The sequence below is a fragment of the Pezoporus flaviventris genome, unplaced genomic scaffold (genome assembly GCF_033815535.1).
Source record: "Pezoporus flaviventris isolate CSIRO_AGI_PZ_B2104156 unplaced genomic scaffold, CSIRO_AGI_Pfla_v1 ptg000023l, whole genome shotgun sequence".
Classification (NCBI taxonomy): Eukaryota; Metazoa; Chordata; class Aves; order Psittaciformes; family Psittacidae; genus Pezoporus; species Pezoporus flaviventris.
Genome location: NW_026892571.1, coordinates 5845132 through 5865196, shown reverse-complemented (window position 1 = coordinate 5865196; position 20065 = coordinate 5845132). Strand labels below are relative to the sequence as shown.

General features: G+C 59.1%; 2 protein-coding genes across 4 annotated transcripts; one reads left to right on the top strand and one right to left on the bottom strand.

The window, feature by feature from the left end:
- Positions 1–3513: 3513 nt before the first annotated feature.
- Positions 3514–14061, top strand: RELL2 (RELT like 2). 2 transcript variants are annotated; one of them, XM_061456480.1, is made up of 8 exons: positions 3514–3934; positions 4572–4785; positions 6362–6427; positions 6505–6571; positions 6869–7057; positions 10723–11293; positions 13060–13102; positions 13387–14061. In XM_061456480.1, exons 2-7 carry the CDS (start codon positions 4578–4580, stop codon positions 13099–13101), a joined length of 1143 nt encoding a protein of 380 aa, XP_061312464.1. In that variant the 5' UTR covers positions 3514–3934; positions 4572–4577; the 3' UTR covers position 13102; positions 13387–14061. The 2 variants fall into 2 exon arrangements, with proteins under 2 accessions (XP_061312464.1, XP_061312465.1); XM_061456481.1 differs by lacking the exon at positions 3514–3934 and adding an exon at positions 3979–4196.
- A 4-nt stretch (positions 14062–14065) lies between these two features.
- On the bottom strand, positions 14066–19687 carry FCHSD1 (FCH and double SH3 domains 1). 2 transcript variants are annotated; one of them, XM_061456477.1, is made up of 19 exons: positions 19624–19687; positions 19274–19371; positions 18967–19012; positions 18034–18107; positions 17701–17845; positions 17485–17621; positions 17345–17408; positions 17122–17250; positions 16801–16923; positions 16623–16718; positions 16432–16539; positions 16224–16328; positions 15746–15976; positions 15574–15657; positions 15304–15460; positions 15013–15218; positions 14790–14889; positions 14651–14718; positions 14066–14510 (listed from the first exon to the last, which is right to left on the bottom strand). In XM_061456477.1, exons 1-19 carry the CDS (start codon positions 19642–19644, stop codon positions 14445–14447), a joined length of 2058 nt encoding a protein of 685 aa, XP_061312461.1. In that variant the 5' UTR covers positions 19645–19687; the 3' UTR covers positions 14066–14444. The 2 variants fall into 2 exon arrangements, with proteins under 2 accessions (XP_061312461.1, XP_061312462.1); XM_061456478.1 differs by lacking the exon at positions 15746–15976.
- Positions 19688–20065: the final 378 nt, after the last annotated feature.

Below are 20065 nucleotides of genomic sequence, written 5' to 3'. Positions count from 1 at the left end.
ATACTGTTCCCTGTGGGCTGGAAAGAAGGAAGGTTGAAAGGAGCAGGTGGCCTTGTCCAAAGGCTTGGAAAACAAACGAGGCAAAATCAATGCTTGGCAAAGTCTTGGTCCTGCTGGTCTCCTGCTTGGTTACTTCCCACGGGCAGAAGGCTGGGGGTGAAGGATGCTGAGCTGGAGCCAGGCTTCGCAAACCACCTGCTGGAGTGTCAGAGAGCAACAGGCAAAAGGCAAGGACACCCAAGGGACACACCAAGAGCTGGGTAAGGATGGAGACCACATCAGGTTGGCACCAGGATGTTCCATGGCTTCTCAGCAGCAGGGTTTTGGTGCTGGGTAATAAACGTGTGGTAGGGAAACCCCTCGGCGTGCAGCAAGGGGGAGCTTCCTTCATGCATGGCTGGGGTGTGCAGGATGGGGCTGGCAGGGCCTTGAGGTGATGGCATGGGACTTTGAGGTTTGTGCTGGCAGCAAGCAGGTGAAGGATTAGTTTCAAGGTGCCATTAAATCATGGGATTATTAAATGATGCTTCTGGCTGGCTTTGCCACTCACTGCAGGGGCGCCGCTCCCTCCACACTATTCCTCATGAGCGTTTCCCTTTGGGATGCTGGCTCTAACACATGGATACTCCAGGGTATGCAAGACCCTCTGGCCTTGACCCCACAGGGCTGTGGACACTCAGAGCTGTGATTCTTGGCACAGTGAGCACTGAGCCCAGCACCATTTCAATAAACAGGCTTTGAACCTGCAGAACAAGGTTCAGCAGGGAGCACGAGCGCGCTGACATCTCAATAGGGCTGCTGCCTCAGCATGACAATCACCTGGTTGTCACTCTGCAAGGTGCTGCCACCAGATAGTATCCAGCCAGCTGGGGATAGGGGTGAGGAAGGAGCAAACACGGCCCAGCTCCCAGCTTTGGTGGTCCAGCTCCCTTTCTGGAAGCCAGTCACTGCTCTGGACATCGTTACGAGTCTTGGAGCTGTGCAAAGAAAGCGTCGGAGAAGGGTGTTTTTGGATGCTCTTTGTGCTCAGAGAGCAAAACCACGCTGTGGTTTAAAGGCCATTAGCCTGCTGGGGATCCTTGAAAATCTTAAATAAGGGCTTAGTAATCAGGGAGGTATTTGATGCAATGGGATGTAGCACTGCTGCAGAGATGATGGCAGTTTCTGGGCTGAGCATCACAGTGGAGACCCTGGTTGGAGCATGCCCATGGGATTGCTGGAGCCAAGCGATCTGTCCCGTTTAGCTGCCACATGGACAAGCAACGGGGCCAGGGTGGATGAACCCCTGAGCGGGAGCGTTCACATTGCTTGCGGGGTGACATCTGTTGTGATGGCTGCGGAGGAAGCATGGGAAGAGAATAGACGAGAGGTAAAGTGGTGATACACTGGGATCAGAGCTGGCCATGGTATGGGGTGATGTGGGACAACACTGTTCTCCCACCCCTTCTTACTGCTCTGTCTCATCCCTCCCATGCCACCTCTAGACCCGGTGGCTTAAAATTTAAGGGCTTCCAGGCAATGGCACAGGAGGGATCAAAGCCTCCAAGGACTTGGAGCTCCAGCAGGATTGGTGCTGTGTATCAGCTTGTGCTGCTTTGGCTGGTGGGGTCACATAGGACAGGGACAGGAGCTGGAATGGGTTTAGGAGGGGACAGAGGATGCAGAGCCCAGCTTCTGGATGAGCCATGAACATCCAGCCCACACCCATGTTCACACCTCCCTGGCACGATGTGGAGCTTAGCCCCATGTGGGGACCATCCCCCTGGCCAGGATGGACTCAGCCCCTCTGGAACCGTGATCTCAGCTGTGTGGATTCATGCCTGCCATGCTGCCTGGTCTTGGGGCAGAGAGGAGCCGTGGTCTTTCTTGGATCACCTGTGAGATGCTGCATGGACCAAGGCTCATGGTCTGTCCATTGAAGTGCTAACGGGGTCCCACAGTGGGACAAGGACTGAGCAGCCCAGAGGGATGCTGAAGCTGGGCTGGTGGAAGGAGGATGGAGACAGACCATTCCCTGGAGGGAGGCATTAGGAAGAGAAACACTATGGGCTGGGATAACCCAGCTGCAGAGAAAGGCAGTAGCAACTTTATTCGTTAGGGACTGTAGTGATAGGACAAGGGGTAATGGGTTAAAACTTAAACAGGGGAAGTTTAGATTGGATATAAGGAAGAAGTTCTTTACTGTTAGGGTGGTGAGGCACTGGAAAGGGTTGCCCAAGGAAGCTGTGAATCCTCCATCCCTGGCGGTGTTCAAGGCCAGGTTGGACAGAACCTTGGGTGACATGGTTTAGTGTGAGGTGTCCCTCACAGTCCCAGTTGGAACTGGATGATCTTAAGGTCCTTTCCAACCCAAACCACTTTATGATTCCATGACAAGTAGTGGAGCCCCCTCCTCATCCTGTTCACCCCACTGAGACCAGGATTCGTCCCCAGGTGGGTTGCTGGGCTGTGGAAATACTTCGACACCAGAAGCAGTGGGAAAAGGGAATCTTCCCTCCAAGAGGGGAGGGCTGAGCAACCTGGGCTCGTTTCGCCTGGCACGGCTGGAGGCTGGAAGCTGGAAGGGTGCAGCAATGCGTTGGGTGGGCGGGAATGCCTGGGAGGAGAAAGAGTGATTTGTTGTGCAGGACAGCGTGTGTGGGCATGAGGAAAATGGGAATAAGCTCACAATGACTGCATTCCCTTTGGGCTCTGCAGAAACCCATTCCTGTGAGGTCCCCCTCTTCAAAGAAACAAGGGCGAGGAGTAAACCACCTTTAAGGTCTTGATCAGCAGAGACTTGGATGATGCTGCAGCATGTTCCAGCATTAGGAGACCTCTCCTGTGGCTGTAGCAGTGCATGGCAGGAGAAATAAGTCTCACTGCCTGTGGCCTCACCATAGATGGTCCATTTTAGCTGTCCCTACCAGGACAGCAGACTATGAGTGGTACCTATGATGCTGTGACCTCCTGATGTTACAGTGATGGAGCTCCTGGAGCCTTCATCATTACACAGCTGATGATGAGGAGCTGCAAGTTTCCTCATGGCAATATGGATTATGGTGGGATAATTCCTACAACTGAATGTGTATATAGATGGATAGCTTGCTAGAGATGGGGTGGGAGAGTTGCCTGTGCTTCTCAGGGTCTAGGTGGAAAACTGGCAGGTGGGCTAAGGATGGAGAGGAGCAAGCCTAGGTTGTAGTAGGAAAGGAGAGTTGGGTGAAGCCTCCCAGAGTGAGCATAATGCGGTGGAGATGGAAAGGGAGGTCCTGGGACCACCACAGCTGGAGATTTCAAATGACTCAGCCATCCTTTTTGAGGAAGGAGGGAGAGATCGTTGGCTGGGGCAGAGGGTTGGGCTGTGGGGTCTCCAGGGGCTCCCTTTCCACCCTGTCCTCAGCACTGTGATCATAGTGAGGGTGTCTGCACCCCTCTCTGCTTGCACACACCGGTGCAGGACCAGTCCTGGTGTAGCTGAGCCCCACTTCTACCCCTGTGCCCCCCCATCACCACGGCTCACTGCTCTAAAAATCGCCGAGCGCTTAGGAAAGGAGGGTACCGGGGGAACCAGGGCTGGCTCGCATGTGGGTGAGGTTATTCGCCCCGGGGCGGGCAGCAGCTTGCCAGCGTCGGCTTCCCTGAGCGGCGTTCCTGTTTGCTCCCCGCTGCAGCCGCCGGCATTTCCCTGAGCTTCCCTCCGCACCTTCCTCCCCTGATACCACTTCGGAGTGATTCTTCCCAGCGCCGGGACAGGCGGGCTGCTCTCGCTGTCAGGCAGCGGCGGGCTGCCGCGTCTCCCAGGAGCAGCTCGGCTCCTTCCAAGGAAGGAAGAGGCAGCCGGGAGCCGGGGGGCCAGAGGATGCTCGCCGCGGTCCCGGGCCGCAGGGATGCGGGGTTGCTAGGAGGCAGGTGAAGGTGAAGAGGAGAGCGCTGCGGAGGACCGCAGGCCCAGGTACCGCAGCAGCAGCGGGGACAGCCGGGGGACACCCTGCCTCTTACCGGGAAGTGGAACCGGCGAGCGGGCGGCCGCGCTCTGAGCCCCCGGGAAGGGAGATGGGAAAGCCCAGGGGAGCCGGGGCGCAGGGAATGAGCTCGGTTCTGCGGGCGGACGATGCTGGAGCTGCCGGCCGGCTCGGCCCTCCGCCTGCCCGGCTGCCGCGGCTCCCTGCCTGCCCTGCCTCTGCCTTTGCCTGTGCGGGTGGAGGCCCCCGGCCGTGAGTAGCGAGGGATGGAGGGGGTGGCGGGTCGGCGCTGTGCGATGAGGGTGCTCATCCTCCTGCAAGGGCGAGCGGGGTGACGCCGCTCGCCGCAGAGCCCGGAGGAGGCCGGGGAACAGATGCCCTTGGGAAGCTGCTTGCAAGGGATGGGGAAGCGCCGCAGCCGGGGGCCGGGCAGGCCTGCGGGGATGCTGCCACCGCTGCCCTTGGGATGCTTCTTGCCGGGTGCGTGTGGGGCAGCAGTGTCCTTGGGAGACTGCGCGGAGCCACCTCTGTGGCTCTTGCTGAAGGTGGACAGGAGGAAGAGGAGGGAGAGGATGGGCATGGGGGATGAGCACTGTGTTCTTTGAACTGCCTTCCGCCTTCTCCTAGATCCGCATGTCAGACCAGCACAGCACCGACGATGGGGAGACAGACCCCCAGCACAGCCTGTCTATGGTCTTCCTCCTCGTCCTTGTCTTCTTCATCATGGGGCTGGTGGGTTTCCTGATCTGCCATGTCCTGAAGAAGAAGGGTTACCGGTGCCGGACTTTCCGGGACGAGCTCGACCCAGATAATAAAGACGTGCTGGCGGAGCTCCAGGCCAGTGAGTACTGGGGCTCGGGGGCTCAGTGGGGATCCGATGTTATCTTTTGCTTGGTGTGGATTGATGCTCCTTTAAACACACTCCTGTGATGTGGGCTGGGGATGGGAGGATTACCCATCACGTGCTGCTGGGCTAGGAAAAAGGGGTGGGCAGTGCGGTGTTCCCTGGGGATTGGGAGTGTTGTTGTCTGGAGAGCCCTGTGAACTGCTGGCTCCACAGGCTGGAAAGTCTGGTGGTGTCAAGGAGGTGGGAACCAGCATGTGGCTCTTCCCAAAGCAACATAATCACCAAAAGATAATGCTGATGAACAGCCAGGTCCTGCTGAATCCCCAGCACCTAAATTGTGTCCCATGTCCCCTAGAAAGAAAGTATCCCTCAGCCAGCTGTCCCTCTGCCCCTTTGGCATTAGGAGGTCCAGCATGGAGGCAGCCTGGTGTTTGCTATCACTCATGTCTTCTTCGAGTCCCTGCTGTGCTCATGAAGGCTGGAGCTGGAAGGTGACTTTTAGGGTTTTTCTCCATCACTTCACTGTAAGTCACTCTTGGGTAGTTAGACTGGGAAGTCACTGCAGCATCAAGTGTGGGTTCAAGCTAGAGCTTGGTCCAAGCAAGATCTGACTTTTAATGGTTTCATGAACCTCTGCTGAAATGGAGAAGACACGTTCCTCTGGCTGCTTCTGCAGGTCAAATGGTGCTGCATGCCTCCTCCACCTTCCCTGTGCCATCGCCAGTGCTTGGGGGGATCAGCACCTCCTGTTACCACTTCTGTCATGCACAGGAAGGTAACGTGGCTTCTCCAGCTCACCAGTGTCCTTGGATACACTCCTTTGGCTTAATTGACTTGGCTGCATATGGAGACGGTGTCTGAACTTTCCAGGATTGGCTTTGCCCACTGGATATGCCGCAGCCAAGGGAAACATCTCCATGGGCTCCCAGGATTACGGTGGTAGCCCTTGACCATGCTCTTTGAGGCAGCTGCCCTCCAGACCATGGCTCTGATCTGCTCACTGGAACATGTAACGCTGTGAACTGGGCTGGTCCACTCAGCCAAGCGTCCTGCCTCTGACAGTGGCCAGAAGCAGGTTAAGGATGCTGGGGTTGAATACCACAATGGAGCAGACACTAAGCCAAGCTTCCCCAGAACAGTCTGTTAGGCTTCTAAAAGTGTGCAGCTCCTGGTTTGCTCCATCAGAGATGGCTTCTCCGTATTTAACAGGCCCCAGTAGGTTTCTTTACTGTGAACTTGTCCTGTTTACCCTTGGACACTCAGCACCAGCAGCATCCTACAGCCAGGGGCTCCAGGGCTGGACTCTTAATTTGTTTTGAACCTTCTCCCCACTCATTTCTCGTGATGCCCGCAGTTCTGAAGGTGCAACACGACCCCTGTATGTGTCTCCACACACACATGGCTCCTGGTTTAGCCATTTCTTTTCCAGGGTGAGGGATCTGCTGCTCCCCATGGGTTTCCCAGCTTGATGGGGACACGAGGCTTCTCCAACCTCTCTGTTGACATGGCTGCTCTGGGGAGGGACTGGTGCCCAAATCCCAGCCCTCAGTGCCACGTTTTCTCTTTCCAGATGAAGAGGAGGAGCTGAATGAGGACACTGTGGAGAAGATTGTGAGGTGCATCATACAAAATGAAGGTGAGCACTTCCTAGGGCTGGCCTGGAGATGTGCTGACCGCTTCAGCTGATGCATTCCCTTCTTCCTCTCTCTTCAGCAAATGCGGAAGCCCTCAAGGAGATGCTGGGGGACAATGAAGGGGACATCCCAGTGCCAGTGCCCAGGTGAGGAAAGCCTATACCAGCTCGTGGGAAGTAAGGGAGGAGCAGCCTTTGGGTATCACCTTGGTTTAGAGGCTGCAGCCAGCCCCTTTCCAGGGTGTTACAAAGCATCTTCCCAATAAGTCCTGCTCTCCCAAGGGTTGCTTTACCCCACTGTCAAGGGGATTAGCTCTTCTTCATTCCTCTCCCCACAGGAGGTCCCCTTCAGAGCTGCTGCTTCTCAAGGCTTGCTGCAGTGAGGCTGCTCCATGGTTGGGAAGTATCCAGATAACATGACCTGTCACATCCTTCTATTTGCAGCCTCTGTCCCCACCGTAACAGCCAGGACGGGGGCCCACCACATCACCACACAGTGCATCTGGGCTCCACGCAGGCCCCCTGCATCCACTGCAGCAAGAGGAAGAGGCACCCGCTGCATCGACAAGGACGGTCCAAGGATGGCAAAGGCAAGATGCATCCTGGAGAGACCACCGTCTTCTCAGTGGGCAGGTACTTCAGTGACACTTGCCAGACACAGCCCGTCTCATGTAGAGCATCATGTAGAGTCTTCTCAGTCCCCTTGATCCTTTCCCCTTCCCTACTTGCAGTCCTGAGGACCCAGGTGCCTCTTGGACCTGGAAATGCCTGTGGTATGTGGCAGGCCATGATGCTCATGTGGTGGCTTCCCTCCTTCTCCTTGAGGAAGGTGACTCAAGCCTGTGTTGTTCTGCTGACTCAGTGCTGGGCAGAGCCCCAGATCCATGTCCTTTCAAAGCCTGCTGTCCCAGCTATTTGCAAGCAGGACTCTAGCTGCCCAACAGCAGCAGTGACCCCAAGTTTTAGGGATCTCAGGAAGGAGAGGAGACAGCAGGACCCAGGTCCAAGTTACCAGCCACCATCAGAATGAAAGGGTGGCTGTGCTCCTCCAGGTCTCTGTCAAATGACTACTGTAATTGACATGGCAGGAACATAACAGGGGAGTGTACCTCATACTTGCCACAGATACTTTTCCAGTCCCCAACTGGTTTCACCTCAAGGGACTTCCTGTGGTCTCTGTGTAATCCATAACCTTTAGTACCATCTGCAGCATTGCCCAGGTTACCCCATTCCCCAGCTAAGTCCTCCAGGGCTCAGCTCCTCACTGCTGTGCTGACCAGAGCAGGGTGATGAGCAACTGCTGGTCCCTGGATGGACACCTTGGTGAGACACAGAGCTCTGCTGTGCTCAGATCCTACAGTGGGTCTTCATCAGAGCGTAAGACCTGCTGAAGCTGCGCATTGTGGTCCAGACAGACGGTTGTTCATGGTGATGTTGAGCCAGAGTGGGCATCACGGGGGTGAGCTTTGGGGTTTTCCACCATCACAGCTAGGAGTTTCAGTAGGCAGGTGAACTGGGGGCTTTATGGGGAGCTGGGGGAGACACATGCTGAACCTCCCCATGCTGAACTCCAGCTACGATCTCACTTTATGGTGGCTGATGGCTTCTGACTTCCTCTTCGCCTGTAGCTGTCAGGTGTCCTCGGTTGTGGTGGTTGGTGGCCAGATCTCTGCACAATTGCATACTCATGGCTACTCATTCCCTGGCTAGTACCCAGCTCCATCTACTTCTCTGTGTCCTTTAGCCATGCTCTTGTCAATCTCTCAGTGACCTCTGAGTGCCAGAGAAGATGGTTTCCTTTCCAACAGGCACCTTCCTGCAAATGTTTTTTCTCTCTTCAACCTTGCTAATATCCTGTGTCATACCAGCCTTCTCCATGGTGCAGTCATAGCATCTCTCCAAGATCGTATTTGAAGTTTCCACTTCCCGGATCTCCTTGCTATGAGGTCCAAGCGCCAAGGGTCCTGTGAGACCATGAGATACAAAACTACCTCCAGATTCTGGTTCTTATTTCCAAACTGGCCCCTTTGCTCTTCCAGATCTTGGATGACTCTTCTGGGACTGCCCTTGCTGTACCTTATTTACTAGGAATATCTTGATTGCATAAAGTGCTTTGACTCATGACTGATGCTACAGACAAAAGCTCCTTTAACCCACCTCTTCTGTTGCAATCCTCAAGTTTTGTTTTTCTTGCTGTTGCTTTTGTCTTGGACATGGTGGTTGAGAGTCCAGCACCCTTCCCTGTTACCTACAGCTCATAGACTGAGTCTGGTTGGCAGCTGGTAGGCACAGCCTCATCCCTAGTGGAGTGGAAAGGAAGGAAGATAGCGAAAGTCCACAAGATCACCAGGGGCTGAAGCATGTGGCATGTGAGGTGCTGCTGAGGGAATCGTGTTTATTTAGCCTGAAGAAGTAATAGAGGGGGATCTAATTGCTCTCTAAAACTACGCAAAGGGATGGGGGAGTTTAAATGGAGGTGGAGCTTGACTCCTCCCAGGGATGCACAGGGAAGAGGCAGTGGCCAAAAGCTGCAGCAGGAGAAATCCAGAAAATCCGTAAGGAAAAAACCCTTTCACTATGAGAATGGTGCAGCCCTGTGGCAGGGCCCAGAGGAGCAGAGGGGTCTCCAGCCTTGGAGACTGGACTGGGCCTTGGGCAACCTGCCTGAGGGTGGGAGGTGGCCTGGTTCCGAGCAGAGGGTTGGACTGGAGACCTCCTGAGGGCTCTTTGCTCCTAAATGACTCCGTAATTCTGAGGCAATCAGCGTTATATGATCTGCACTCTTACATTATTGACTTACATTTATCTCAGGGCTTTCTCGAAGCCAGTTGTCAGTGGCAGTTTGTCCACTGGAGGGTCTGACCCTCCATCCTTAGCCCAGTCAGCCACAGTGTCCCATCCTACTGAGTCAAATGCCCCAGTGATGCTGACGAGGAGACAGCGCTCTCCTGCCTTTCCCCTCACCACACAGAAGCTGGCTACGTTACCTCTTGTGCCCCCTCCAGTTCGAACCCTGCCTGTTCCTTTGAACCTGTTTCTGGCTCCTCCAGGCTGGCATTGCTCAATGGTCTTGTCGCTTGTGCCTGCTCCCTGGCCCTCTTCAGGTCTGGAACATTCTCTGGTCTTCCCGAATAGCAGTGCTTGGTGCCTTATCTCCAATTATCTGGATAGACCTGAAAGGTCACATTTGCTGCTGCTTGGCCTGACCAGAGCAGTCCTGTGAGTACCTCGTCTGGAGCTGGAGCATTTCTCTTCCTGACCCTTCCAATGAAGAGCAATCTGCAGAGGGGTCTGTGCTGCCCACAGACTGCCACTGGGTCCTCAGCCTGGCAGTCATCTCCTTTACCTCTGGCATCTCATCTGGCATCTCTTCTTATCTCTTGGGCCTTCTCAGCTCCTTCCTTCCGAGTGGCTGTACTGCCATGTCCTTGACTTTTGGGCCCTGTTCTTTCAGCCCCAGCTGAATTTTGCTGCTGAAGTTGTGTTTTGCCCCAGTGCTGGCTCGCAGCTGAGCTTCCACACAGCCAGAGCCATCTGCAGCTTCTCCATGTGTGGCTTAAGCACAGAGCTGCTGGGTGAGTCATGGACTGCGAGAGATCTCTGTGGTGGGATCAGTCTTCCTTGGCTGGTGGACACCAGCTCACATGGAAGAGCCTTCCCATCTGCTGGTCCAGCAGTCGCTTGCCTTGCCTCCAAAGAGGAATCACAGTGTTGGTCACAATCAGCTTGCTTGCAATTCAGACTTAGGCTTTGCCTATGCATTATGCCTCACAAATCCCAAAGTTATGGTAGATCCCCAACTTCTCCTCCCCACGTGCAATACTGCATCACCTCATTATAAACTAATCCTTTGAGGGTGTCAGACCAACTTCCATGCAGCTCTTCATGGCCATCCCCTCCTTACCAGGCTTAGCAGGTTTGTATTTCACCTTCTGAATCAACACCTGAGTTTCTGTGCAAGCTCCTGCTCATCCAGGTTGCATCTTGGAGCATTTCCAAGAGCTGTGACCCATCTTACAGGGAGAACAGGCTGGCAGTGCCTGCACCAGACGACATCTGGATAGACCTTTTTCATCTTTCTGTATTTGTTCTGCCAAAAATAAAGGGGGAAATGGGATTAAGTCAGTGGGGGCATGGCTAGAGTGGGGGCCAGTGGTGTTGAGTGGGTCTGGAAGGTTGGAGATCATCACCAGTTGATGACAAAGAGAGGAGATCCAAGGCTGGAGGTGCAGGCAAGCTGGGAGTACAGCTGGGGAAAAGAAGGGAAAGGATTTTGATCCATCCTGCCCCAATTCCAGGTTTCGTGTCACACACATCGGGAAGAAACCCACTTTCCATGAGCAGCAGGATGGGCCCCTGCCCGACGGCAGCCGGGAGCTGAGCACGGAGGAGATGGAGCACAGCAGCGAGCGGCTCCAGCGGGAGCCGGCGCGCAATGGGACTGTCCCCACGGGTGGCCTGCAGAACGGAGACGTCCAGAAGGGTGTCCAGGGTGGCAAAAGCGGGGGGCAGAGCTGCTCCACCACCCCGGCCCCAGACACACCAGCCAGCTCCGGCCCTCGCGACAGCCGGCGGGCGGGCAAGCGCTCCGGCACGGCGGGATCCCTGCAGGATGCTGGCACTGCTCCCGGCAGCACCAGTCGCCAGAGGAAGCTCCTGAGCCAGCGGATGCTCGGAGGGTCGAGTCCCAGCATCCCGGGAGCGCTGGTGCAGGAAGGAGCCAGCATCTGCCTGGAGGAGACCGGACTGGGGTCGGCAGATGAAGTGTCGGATATTCACGGGAGCCTGAGTCTGCATGAGCAGGTTGATGACTTGGGAAGAGATGACAGCAGCAGGAAACAGCCCGCAGTGGGGGATGTGGGGCAGAAGGTGGGTTCCTCCTCTTCCTTGTCCCTGTGGGGTCCTCTGGGCTGGGGGGTTTGGGTTGTGGCTCAGCATCCCAAGTGCTGCTGACATCAACCAGCCCCAGTGTGGTGTGAGCTGTGTCATGGGACCTGGCCTGCCACCCTGTTTCTGCTCATCTTTCTTGATTCCATCTGTTTCTAATGTCTGGGGGATGCAGTCACTGTGACAGTCCCCATCCCACCAGTACCTGCACTGCTGCGGCAAAGGCAGGTCACTGGTTGGCTTGCATGGGAGATGCTGCAGACCTGCTGCCAGCTGCCCCTAGGGGAAGGGATGAGTTTTGTAGTTGGGGTGGCTTGACCTGCGGGAGCTCTATCACTGCACATAGCTTGGTCCCTCCGAAACTGTAGCCTCACCACAGTGTTCAACATGGCACCTGCACAATGTCCAGGCAGGGACAGATAGCATCAGGAGCCTTTCTTGCCTTGAAGTCTAGGAGATGGCAAAAGCAACCGGTCAGTTCTTGGTTGTTCTTCCCTGCTCCAGGGGGCCTGGTGCTGGCTGTGCTCAGACAGGAGGCCACCATAGCTGGAGCTCCCAGCACCCACATATCTCCCAACCATCCCACCCAGCCACCCTGCTGGAGGTGCCAGAGAGCACTGGCGAGGACACCATTTGCTTGGCCATCAATAGCTCCCACTTTAGGGGATTTACTCCCTGTCAGTGGCTGTCATCAATGAGCAAATGAGGCTGTTGGTGGTGGCAGCAGCCACCCAATGTGCCCATTCACTCACCTGTGGCTATGGAGAAAGGCTTTTCTGAAGGGAGCTGGGGAAGGCAGCTCATGCAACATCACCCCACCTGCATCAGCAGCCCCAGGAGCTGGCCTTGGCTCATCCCACCAAACCAGCACTGGACACGTGTGGCAAAGCCCTTGGAAGAAAAGGGAAGCAAACCATCTGGATAAAGAGCCAGAGCCATTCCCTGGGGCTGGCTGTGCTGGAGCTCCATGGGCCAGGAATGGACCATGCTTGTAGCCCTTGGCAGGGAGATGGGATGGAGCTGACTGCATCAACATTGAAGAGCCAGGGAAAGGTGCCTGGCTGAAGGCAGGCTAAGGAAAAGGCAGGAACTCACTGCGTTTATTGGTCCTCTTTGCTTTCTGGGGGACAGGCTGGAAGGTTCCAACTGTTTCATGAAGGGCAACACAAGGCATCCACACAGGACAGAGCCGATGGGCTGCAGCCCTTTTCCAGAGACCTGGAGAGGTAGTGGCAGGTCCTCCTTCCTCCCATGACCCTCTGTGCCTTGGGCAATAGCTGTGGCCCCTCTGATCACTGGGGAAGCAGTTACATGCAGGGCAAGCCCAGGGACATGGTGACTTTTTTCTCCTCTTTCTCCTCTGCGGTGCCAGGCTCTTGCCTTGGACCCTGCACCAGGCTTTGGGCTGTTGCTTTGGTGAGCTCCAGGACATGGAGTCCCAGGAGAACAGTAATGGGACCCCACTAGAACGTCTGTCAGCAAGCCCTGACACCACTCTGGTGCTCCCTCATCCTTAGGTCCCAGCCAGGGCCACCATGAGGGTTGTTAGGTGCTGCTCAATGTGTCCTGCAGGTGATGGAGAAAGGCAGCAAGATGGTGTTTGTGCTGTTGTCAGCTCCTGGAGCCTCAGCAGGGTTCTGCTCACTGGCCCATGGATCACTGCTGTGGCCAATGGAGACCAGAACCCCTACCCCAGCACCCTGCTCCCACAGGAGCACTGACATCCACATCCCTCCTCTATCCCACAGGAGCCCAGTGCTGTGGTGCAGGACCGAGGAGCAACCGTGTGACGTGAGTGCTTGTCCCCAGTCCCTGGGTGATGGCTGGGGTGGGAAGCGGCAGTGACCCTGCTCTAGTGGGTCATGGCCTGGTGATGGAGAGAGGATGAACCCCTGCTCCAGGAGGGTTGGTTCCCAGTGCCCTGGGTCCTGCACAGGCAGGTCCTGTTATCAGTGTGCCCAGCCCCAGGCAATGATGCTGGCTCTGGGCAGACACAGGGCCAGGACAGCCTGTGGCTGATGGGGGATGCTGTGGCCACAGGGACAATCCCTATCCTCTTGCCTCTCTCCCTACAGCTCCTCTCCGCTCCTGGCTGGAGCGCGGACAGGAGGTGCTCAGCCCCTGACCCCCGCCAGGCTGGGGGCTCTGCCATGGGGTACCCGTGGGGCAGCCGGCCCCGGCCCCGGGTTGGCAGCTACGCGCTTGGCATGGCCGGAGCGACACGCCGACGTTACAGACAACGCACTCGGCGCCAGACCTCATCCCATTGGCAATAGGTACCCGACTCCCACCCACTGCACCTGCCCCGGAGACACCCCCCGGCCTGGCAGGGGCAGGACAGGACCCGGTCCCCACTGCCCACCCAGTGCCAGGGGAAGGATGGACCCGAGGGGCTGCAGAGAGGGGCAGGGATGGAGGCAGCAGCTTGAGCTCCCCCAGGGTGTGGGACAGCACCCCCCAACCCACTCAGCACGTTCACCACAGAGCACAGCCCCCCCGGGCACCTTGGCCACGCAGAGCGGGCACAGGCACACATCCTGCACCGGCAAGGGACCCGGCCAGGTCCCTGCGGGATGAGGCGGAGAGAGGAGCTTCCAGCCCCATTCCCAGCACAGAAAGGGCTGGAGCCTGGCCCGGGGGGCGCAGGATTGCAGCCAGGCCAGCGGGCAGCCCCCGTGCCCGCAGCGAGCTTTGGTGTGTAACCGCACTGTACATAGACAAGCTAAAACCATTAAAGCTGCTGAATCCCTCGGCAGAGGCTTAACTGGCTTTATTGGGGCACAGCCCCCAGTGCCCACTCCTGCCTGTGGGGAGATGACCCCAGGGCTCAGCACCCCCAGGAACCAGGGCTGCACTAGGGCTGCATGGGTGATGGAAAGGGCAGAGGCAAGAGGTGGGTGAGGTGGGGCCCAGCCTTAGCACTGAACACGCCTATAGAGGGGCTGTGAGGATGCCACGTGCTGTAAAGGGATGCAGGACCACTCTGCAAGCGGTGCTGGGCAGGATGCGGCCCGTGGAGAGACCAGCTCAGGGTAGGAGGTGGCGCAAGCCCCTGCTGCAGGACAGCAGCCCATGGGGGCTCGCCGGGGTGAAGTGAGTTGAGGAGCAGGGAGGGAGGTGGGACCTTGCAGGGTCAGCTGAAGGGTAGCTCGAGGTCAGGCTCTGGGGCTCTGCCTGGTGGTGGTGGTGGTGCTCGGAGCTGTGGAGAGAGGAGGGAAGCGGTACCAAGGCCACCCATCACCCTTCAGACCCCCCCAAAGCACACAGATGGTGCTGTCCCCTGTTACAGGAGGGCTGGGGGCAGGTTTGGGGTCACAGCATCGCTGTGGTGGGGCTTACTGGCCGGAGGCGGGTGGCTGCCAGGTCCGGAGAGCTCTGCCCGCTGCCCGCGCCGTCCTGCCGGCAACCTGGAAGTGTGCAGCAGCTCAGCCCAGCTCTCTGCCTGCTCCTGGCTCCTTCCCAGACCCCCAGCACTCACCTCCCAGCGATGATGCTTCAGGAGAGGGGTTGGGGACCAGGCTGGCCCCGGGTGCGAGGCCAGGAGGGGAGAAGGGCGGTGGGGATGGCGACGGCAGCTCCTGGGAAGACAGAGCCAAGAGGGATGGGAACAGTGGGAAGGGGGGGGTCTAACTCCCAGCAGCCACTGCACAAGACTGGGGCTGCCCCACACCAAGGGGACACAAGGGCTCTGGACCACAGACCTGCCCAGTTGGCCCCCGCGCCCCGGTGAGCTCCTCCACCACCAGCGAGGGGAAGACACCAATGCGGCCATCAAAGTCACCCGTCCAGAAGCCATCGTCCACCTCGCCGGCAGTGCGGGGCAGCACCCGGATGATGGCCCCCTCGGGGAAGCTCAGCTCCTCAGGGCTCTGCCCCTCATAGTCATACAGAGCTCGCACGAGCCAGGCTGTGGGGAGGATGGGGCAGGGGCTCGGCACACTCTGGGTGACCTGTCCCCATCCCCAGGGCTGGGGGAATGCTCCAGCACCCACCTCCAGGCTCCAGCACCAGTTCTGCAGCCATGATGCTGGAGAGCTGACGGTGCAATGCAGAAGGTCCCGGAGGACCAGCCCCGGCCCCTGGCTCACCCCCCAGGGACAGTAGGTACTTTTCAGGGACGTAGCCAACCTGGCCGGCCTTGTTTCGAGCCTGAGGGGACAGAAGCCATATAACCATCCCAGCCCCCGGAGAGGGGACAGCACCAGGGACCTCCATAATGTGTCCCCCCCCCAGCATGGTAGAGGGACTCATCTCATTCCCACCTTCACCCACTCCTCTGCGTCCCCATCCTCGATGATCTCCAGCTCCTCTCCCTGGGTGATGGACAGCTCGTCTGCCTGGCAGCCCTGCAGGGTACAGGCAACAAAGCGGCAGGGATGCTGAGGGTGCTGGCCCCGGGCAGGCAGGGTAAAGGATAGACACCCACGGTTGTACCTGGTACCCAAAGATCACCCGACAGGTGTAGGGATAGGTGCGGGCAGCAGGGCCAGGCTCATCGTCCTCATCTGGCTCGTCACTGTCCTCGTAGTCATCGAACTCAGCTGGATCCAGGCCTGTGGGAGCCTCTTCTCCTGCCCCCCCCATGGCCCCTGCCAGCCAAGTGTCCACATCCAGCCCTGCTGCCCGCAGCAGCGCCAGCCGTGCCTCTGCCTTCACTCGGCTCACCTGTGCACACACATTGTCCAGGTCTATGGGGACACCTATGGGGTGCAGGGACAGCCCAGCAAGCCCCATCACCCCTTGTCCCCAGCATGATTGTCATAGTGGCAGAGCATCCCCAGACACCACACCTCCCATCCCTGCATCCACACCTCCCATCCCTGCACCCACCACAGCTCCCATCCCTGCATCCGCCACCCTGTGGGTGACAGACCTGGAACCCACCCTGAGCATCCTTGACAGAGGGACCCACCTCTGCCTTCCGGATGCTCTCCCTCACTTCTTCCATCTGCCGCTCCACGGCAGCTGCTTCTACCTCTGTGACCTGCTGCCGCCTGGCCTCCAGCCGCTGCAGCACCTAAGTGGGCACCACAGGTCAATGGGAAAGTGGGAGCAGGGGAGAAAACAAGGAAAGCCCCTCACTGAACTCCCTGTGCTCCGTGGGGAAGGACAGCACCCACCTCCTCACTGTGCACCTTGTTTTTGCGGTCCCGGGCCACCCGTGTAGCCCAGCGCCGTGCCTCCTTCTCCAGGCTGGCCCCGTCATCCCCAGGTGGCAGCAGGCATACCTGGGTGAGGACAGGGTGGCTGAGAAGGGGCTGGCTATGCAGCCCCCCAACCTTGCTGTGATATCCCATCACCCACCACCTACCTCCTCTAGCCCAGTGAGCTGGAGGCGCTGCTCGGGGGCCAGGGTGAAGGAGGGATGCTCCTGCAGGAAGAGGATGAGGTCCTGCTCCCGGCACACCTGCAGCAGTGGAGCAGTGTGAGGCTTGGGGGCTCGTCCATCCCCTCCTGCCTTACCCAGCTCCTGGAGGGGGGACTGTTACCCGTGCAGATGCCTCCGCAACGCCCTGGAAGCAGTCTCGTGTGGCCCGGCAGGTCTCCACCTCCGTCCGGCTGGCTGCTGACAAGTGCTCCCGCAGCCTCTCGTAGAGGTCACCGTCCAGTGCCTGCAGGAAAGCGGGTGGGAACCACCCATAGCACTGCCCACATCCCCCCAGCACTACCTGCACCCCCTGGGGAGCATCCCTGCCCTCTGACTCTGCACCGCCAGGACCTTCTCTGCTGCATCCCCTTGCAGCGGCACTGGGGAGATGCTTCTTGTAGGAAGCTCGGGAGGGGACTTGGATGGTCCAGGCAGCTCCTACCTGCATGGCAGCCGGCAGCTCCACACGCCAGTAGTGCTCCAGGTGGGCAGTAGCAGACACCAGGGCAAAGCTGTACTCGTTGTGCACCCCTGCGAGCTGCCTCGAGTGCTCGGCCAGCCGTGCAGAGAACTGCAGGGATGGGGAGAGCAGGGGACGGTGATGGGCTGGGGGCTACCACCCCATCCCCCTGCACCCTGCTGTTTGGATACGTGGTGCTGCTGACCTTGGCACTGAGCTTTTGCAGGCTGGCCTTGGTGTGAAATATCCTCCGGTCGCTCTTCCGGAGCCTAGGGAGGGTAGGAGAGGAGATGTGAGCCCACCCTGCAGCCATGGCAGCCCTCTCCCACCATCCCCTCTGCTCACCGAGCCTCCACATCAGCCGCCTTGTCCTTGGCCACCTCATTGCTCCGCTGGAGGTGGGTGAACTGCTTCTTTGCCTTGTCCAGCTCCTTCACCGTCTCCAGGAGCTCTGCCTGTGCCTTCTGCAGCCGCTCAATGCCCTGTGGGGAGCACCAGCAGTGGGACACAAGGAGCTGTCCCCACTGCCCAGGCACAGGGAACATGTCCTCATCCTGGTACCTTCTTGAGCAGCCTCTCCTTGGAGAGCCGGGCGGTGCGGGCGGCCTCTGCGGCGAGGGCACGGTAGCTCTCCGAGGCGGTGACGCGGACCTGCCCGGCATGCGCGGTGCCCTCGATGACACCTCTCCAGACAGCGACCACGCTCCTGTGCAGGGTATGAGGGTTAGGACAAGGCAGGGCTCCCTCCAGCCTCCCTGCCAGAGTCCCCAGTCCCCAGTACATCATTACATCCCATCCCCGGGATGATGAAATCCTGGTTGGCATTAGGCATCTCCCAGCTGGGAGGGCCATGGATGTGCGCAGCCAGCCCCAGCCCCAGCCCCTTGTTCCCACCTTGAGTCGCCGGCCTCGCCGCGGCCCCGCTGCCAGTCTCTCTTCACGAACTGGCTTGCCAGCCTCTGCAGTGCCTGTGGACAGACCCAGCATCACCAGCACTCCCCAGCCCTGCTGAGCACTCCAGCAACCCACCATCCCGCTCTGGGGCTGAAACTGGGGTCCCCCACATCATCTGTTCACCCCATGGGTATCAGCGCAGGGAGGGCACACATCTCACAGCAGCTGGATGTCAGCAGGGATCCCATCATGCTTCCTGCAGGAAAAGCTTTTTGGGAAGCAGCCACTACTATAAGATGACCCCCTTACTGTGGCTTTTAGGAAAGAAGACTGGCAAAGGGACACCAGTGAGGGACACTGGCTGCAGAGGTGGGGCAGAGGAGCCCCCAGCAAAGCAAGACCCCAGCCTTGAGGGCATGGTCCCCCCCAGATTGGAGAGCAGAGAGGGAGCAGGATGGCACGGAGCCCAGGTGCAGGGAGGGGGGATGCAACTCCGCTGCAGGCTGTGCCCAAGGGATGCTGTGAGGACATCTTACAGAGCAAACCAAGGCTCTGACATTTAACAGCAGAGCCCTGCGATGACCCAGCAGACAGCAGAGCCAAGTAGCTTCCTCCCACTGCAAGATTTTCCCTCCAGGCCCCCCAAACACGTGAGGCTCAGGCATGCTGTGCTCAGCAAAGCATCCCAGTGGGTGCCCTGAGGTGGTCAGTGTGTCAGCACCCCCCTCTCCAGCAGGGAATATGCTTCACCCATCACCACAGCCCTCCATGGCTGACACGGACCAGCCAAGCCCTGTTGGCTGGATAATTTCCAACTCTGCCCATCACTTAGCGATGCTGTGCTCTGCTCCACAGCCCCCCACACAGGGAGGATGGAGCCTGGTCTCATGTCCCCCCAGCCCATCGGTTCCTGAACTGGTGGCATCGCCTCACCTGCCCGTATTCCCTGTCGATGGCAGCCCTCTGCTTGCTGTAGGACCTGTGGGGAGCGGGCACAGAGGGCTGGTGAGGACCCACACAGGAGGGTAGGGACGTGCCACCCCTGCCATCACCCCCCTGCCACCACCCCACCGCGCAATGCCCCCATCTGGCTACCCCGGCGGGTGATGGAGCCCACGACCTCGGCGCGGCAGGCTCAAGGTGAGCCGTGCCCGGCGGGCTGGGCCCTCGCCTCACACGTGGGATGAGCTGCCCGGTCTCAGCTCTGGAGGGGACACACACAGACCAGCGAGGGCCCTACCTGATGTCCTCCAGCAGCTCAGCATCCCGCTGCTGCTTGCCCTGCAGGCCCGAGAGCTGCTCCAGGACGTGGACCCGCACCTCCTGCGTGAGCTTCACCTGCGGGACAGCACCGCTCAGACCCCGGCGACGCTGCGACCCCGGCCGGGCCGGGCCTGCCGGCTTGAGCTGCCCCGGCACGAGTCCCCACTGCCCACCACACCGCGTGCCGCTGCAGGCGCCGGCAGCCAGGGCCCAGCGCCGGTGAGGGTCCGCCGGGGGCGACTCCCGCTCTGCAGGTCCCGGCCCCGCTGGCACCCGGGGAGAACTCGGTCCCCAGCGCCCCGTGCCCCGCTCTGAGCCCGCGCTCACCTTGCGCGGCGGCGGCTGCATCGCTGCGGTGCCCGGTCCCGATCCCAGCCCCGGCCGCGCTCCCGGTACCCAGGGCCCGCCCCGCGCGTGCTGAGCCCGGAACTGCCGCGACCGGACCCTCCCCTCCCGAGGCCCCGCCCACAGCCCCGCCCCCCGTAAACCCCGCCCACTTCTGGACCGCCCTATGACACGCCTCTTTGTCTGGCAAGCCACGCCCCCAACGCCGTGTCCCAGCGCCACCTCGTGGTCCGAAGCGGTGGGACACGCATGGGGACAGGGGGGACGCAGGGAGCAGTGGGGGCCATGTCCTTGAGCAGGGGGACGTGGGAAGTGCTGGGGCACAGGGGCACTGGGAGCGCTGAGGTGAGGACTCACAGGGCAATGGTCCTGGGACACGGTGGCCCCTGGTGCGCTGGGGTGATGTGGGGTGGTGGGGCACTGG

Coding starts and splice junctions, on each gene's coding strand:
- RELL2 (XM_061456480.1), top strand. CDS start 4,578: ATGTCAGACCAGCACAGCACCGACGATGGGGAGACAGACCCCCAGCAC. Junction 7,058..10,722: donor ACCGTCTTCTCAGTGGGCAG/GTACTTCAGTGA, acceptor CCCCAATTCCAG/GTTTCGTGTCACACACATCG. Junction 11,294..13,059: donor TGGGGGATGTGGGGCAGAAG/GTGGGTTCCTCC, acceptor TCTATCCCACAG/GAGCCCAGTGCTGTGGTGCA.
- FCHSD1 (XM_061456477.1), bottom strand. CDS start 19,644: ATGCAGCCGCCGCCGCGCAAG. Junction 17,251..17,344: donor TGCAAAAGCTCAGTGCCAAG/GTCAGCAGCACC, acceptor CCATCCCTGCAG/TTCTCTGCACGGCTGGCCGA. Junction 14,511..14,650: donor CAGCCACCCGCCTCCGGCCA/GTAAGCCCCACC, acceptor CTCTCTCCACAG/CTCCGAGCACCACCACCACC.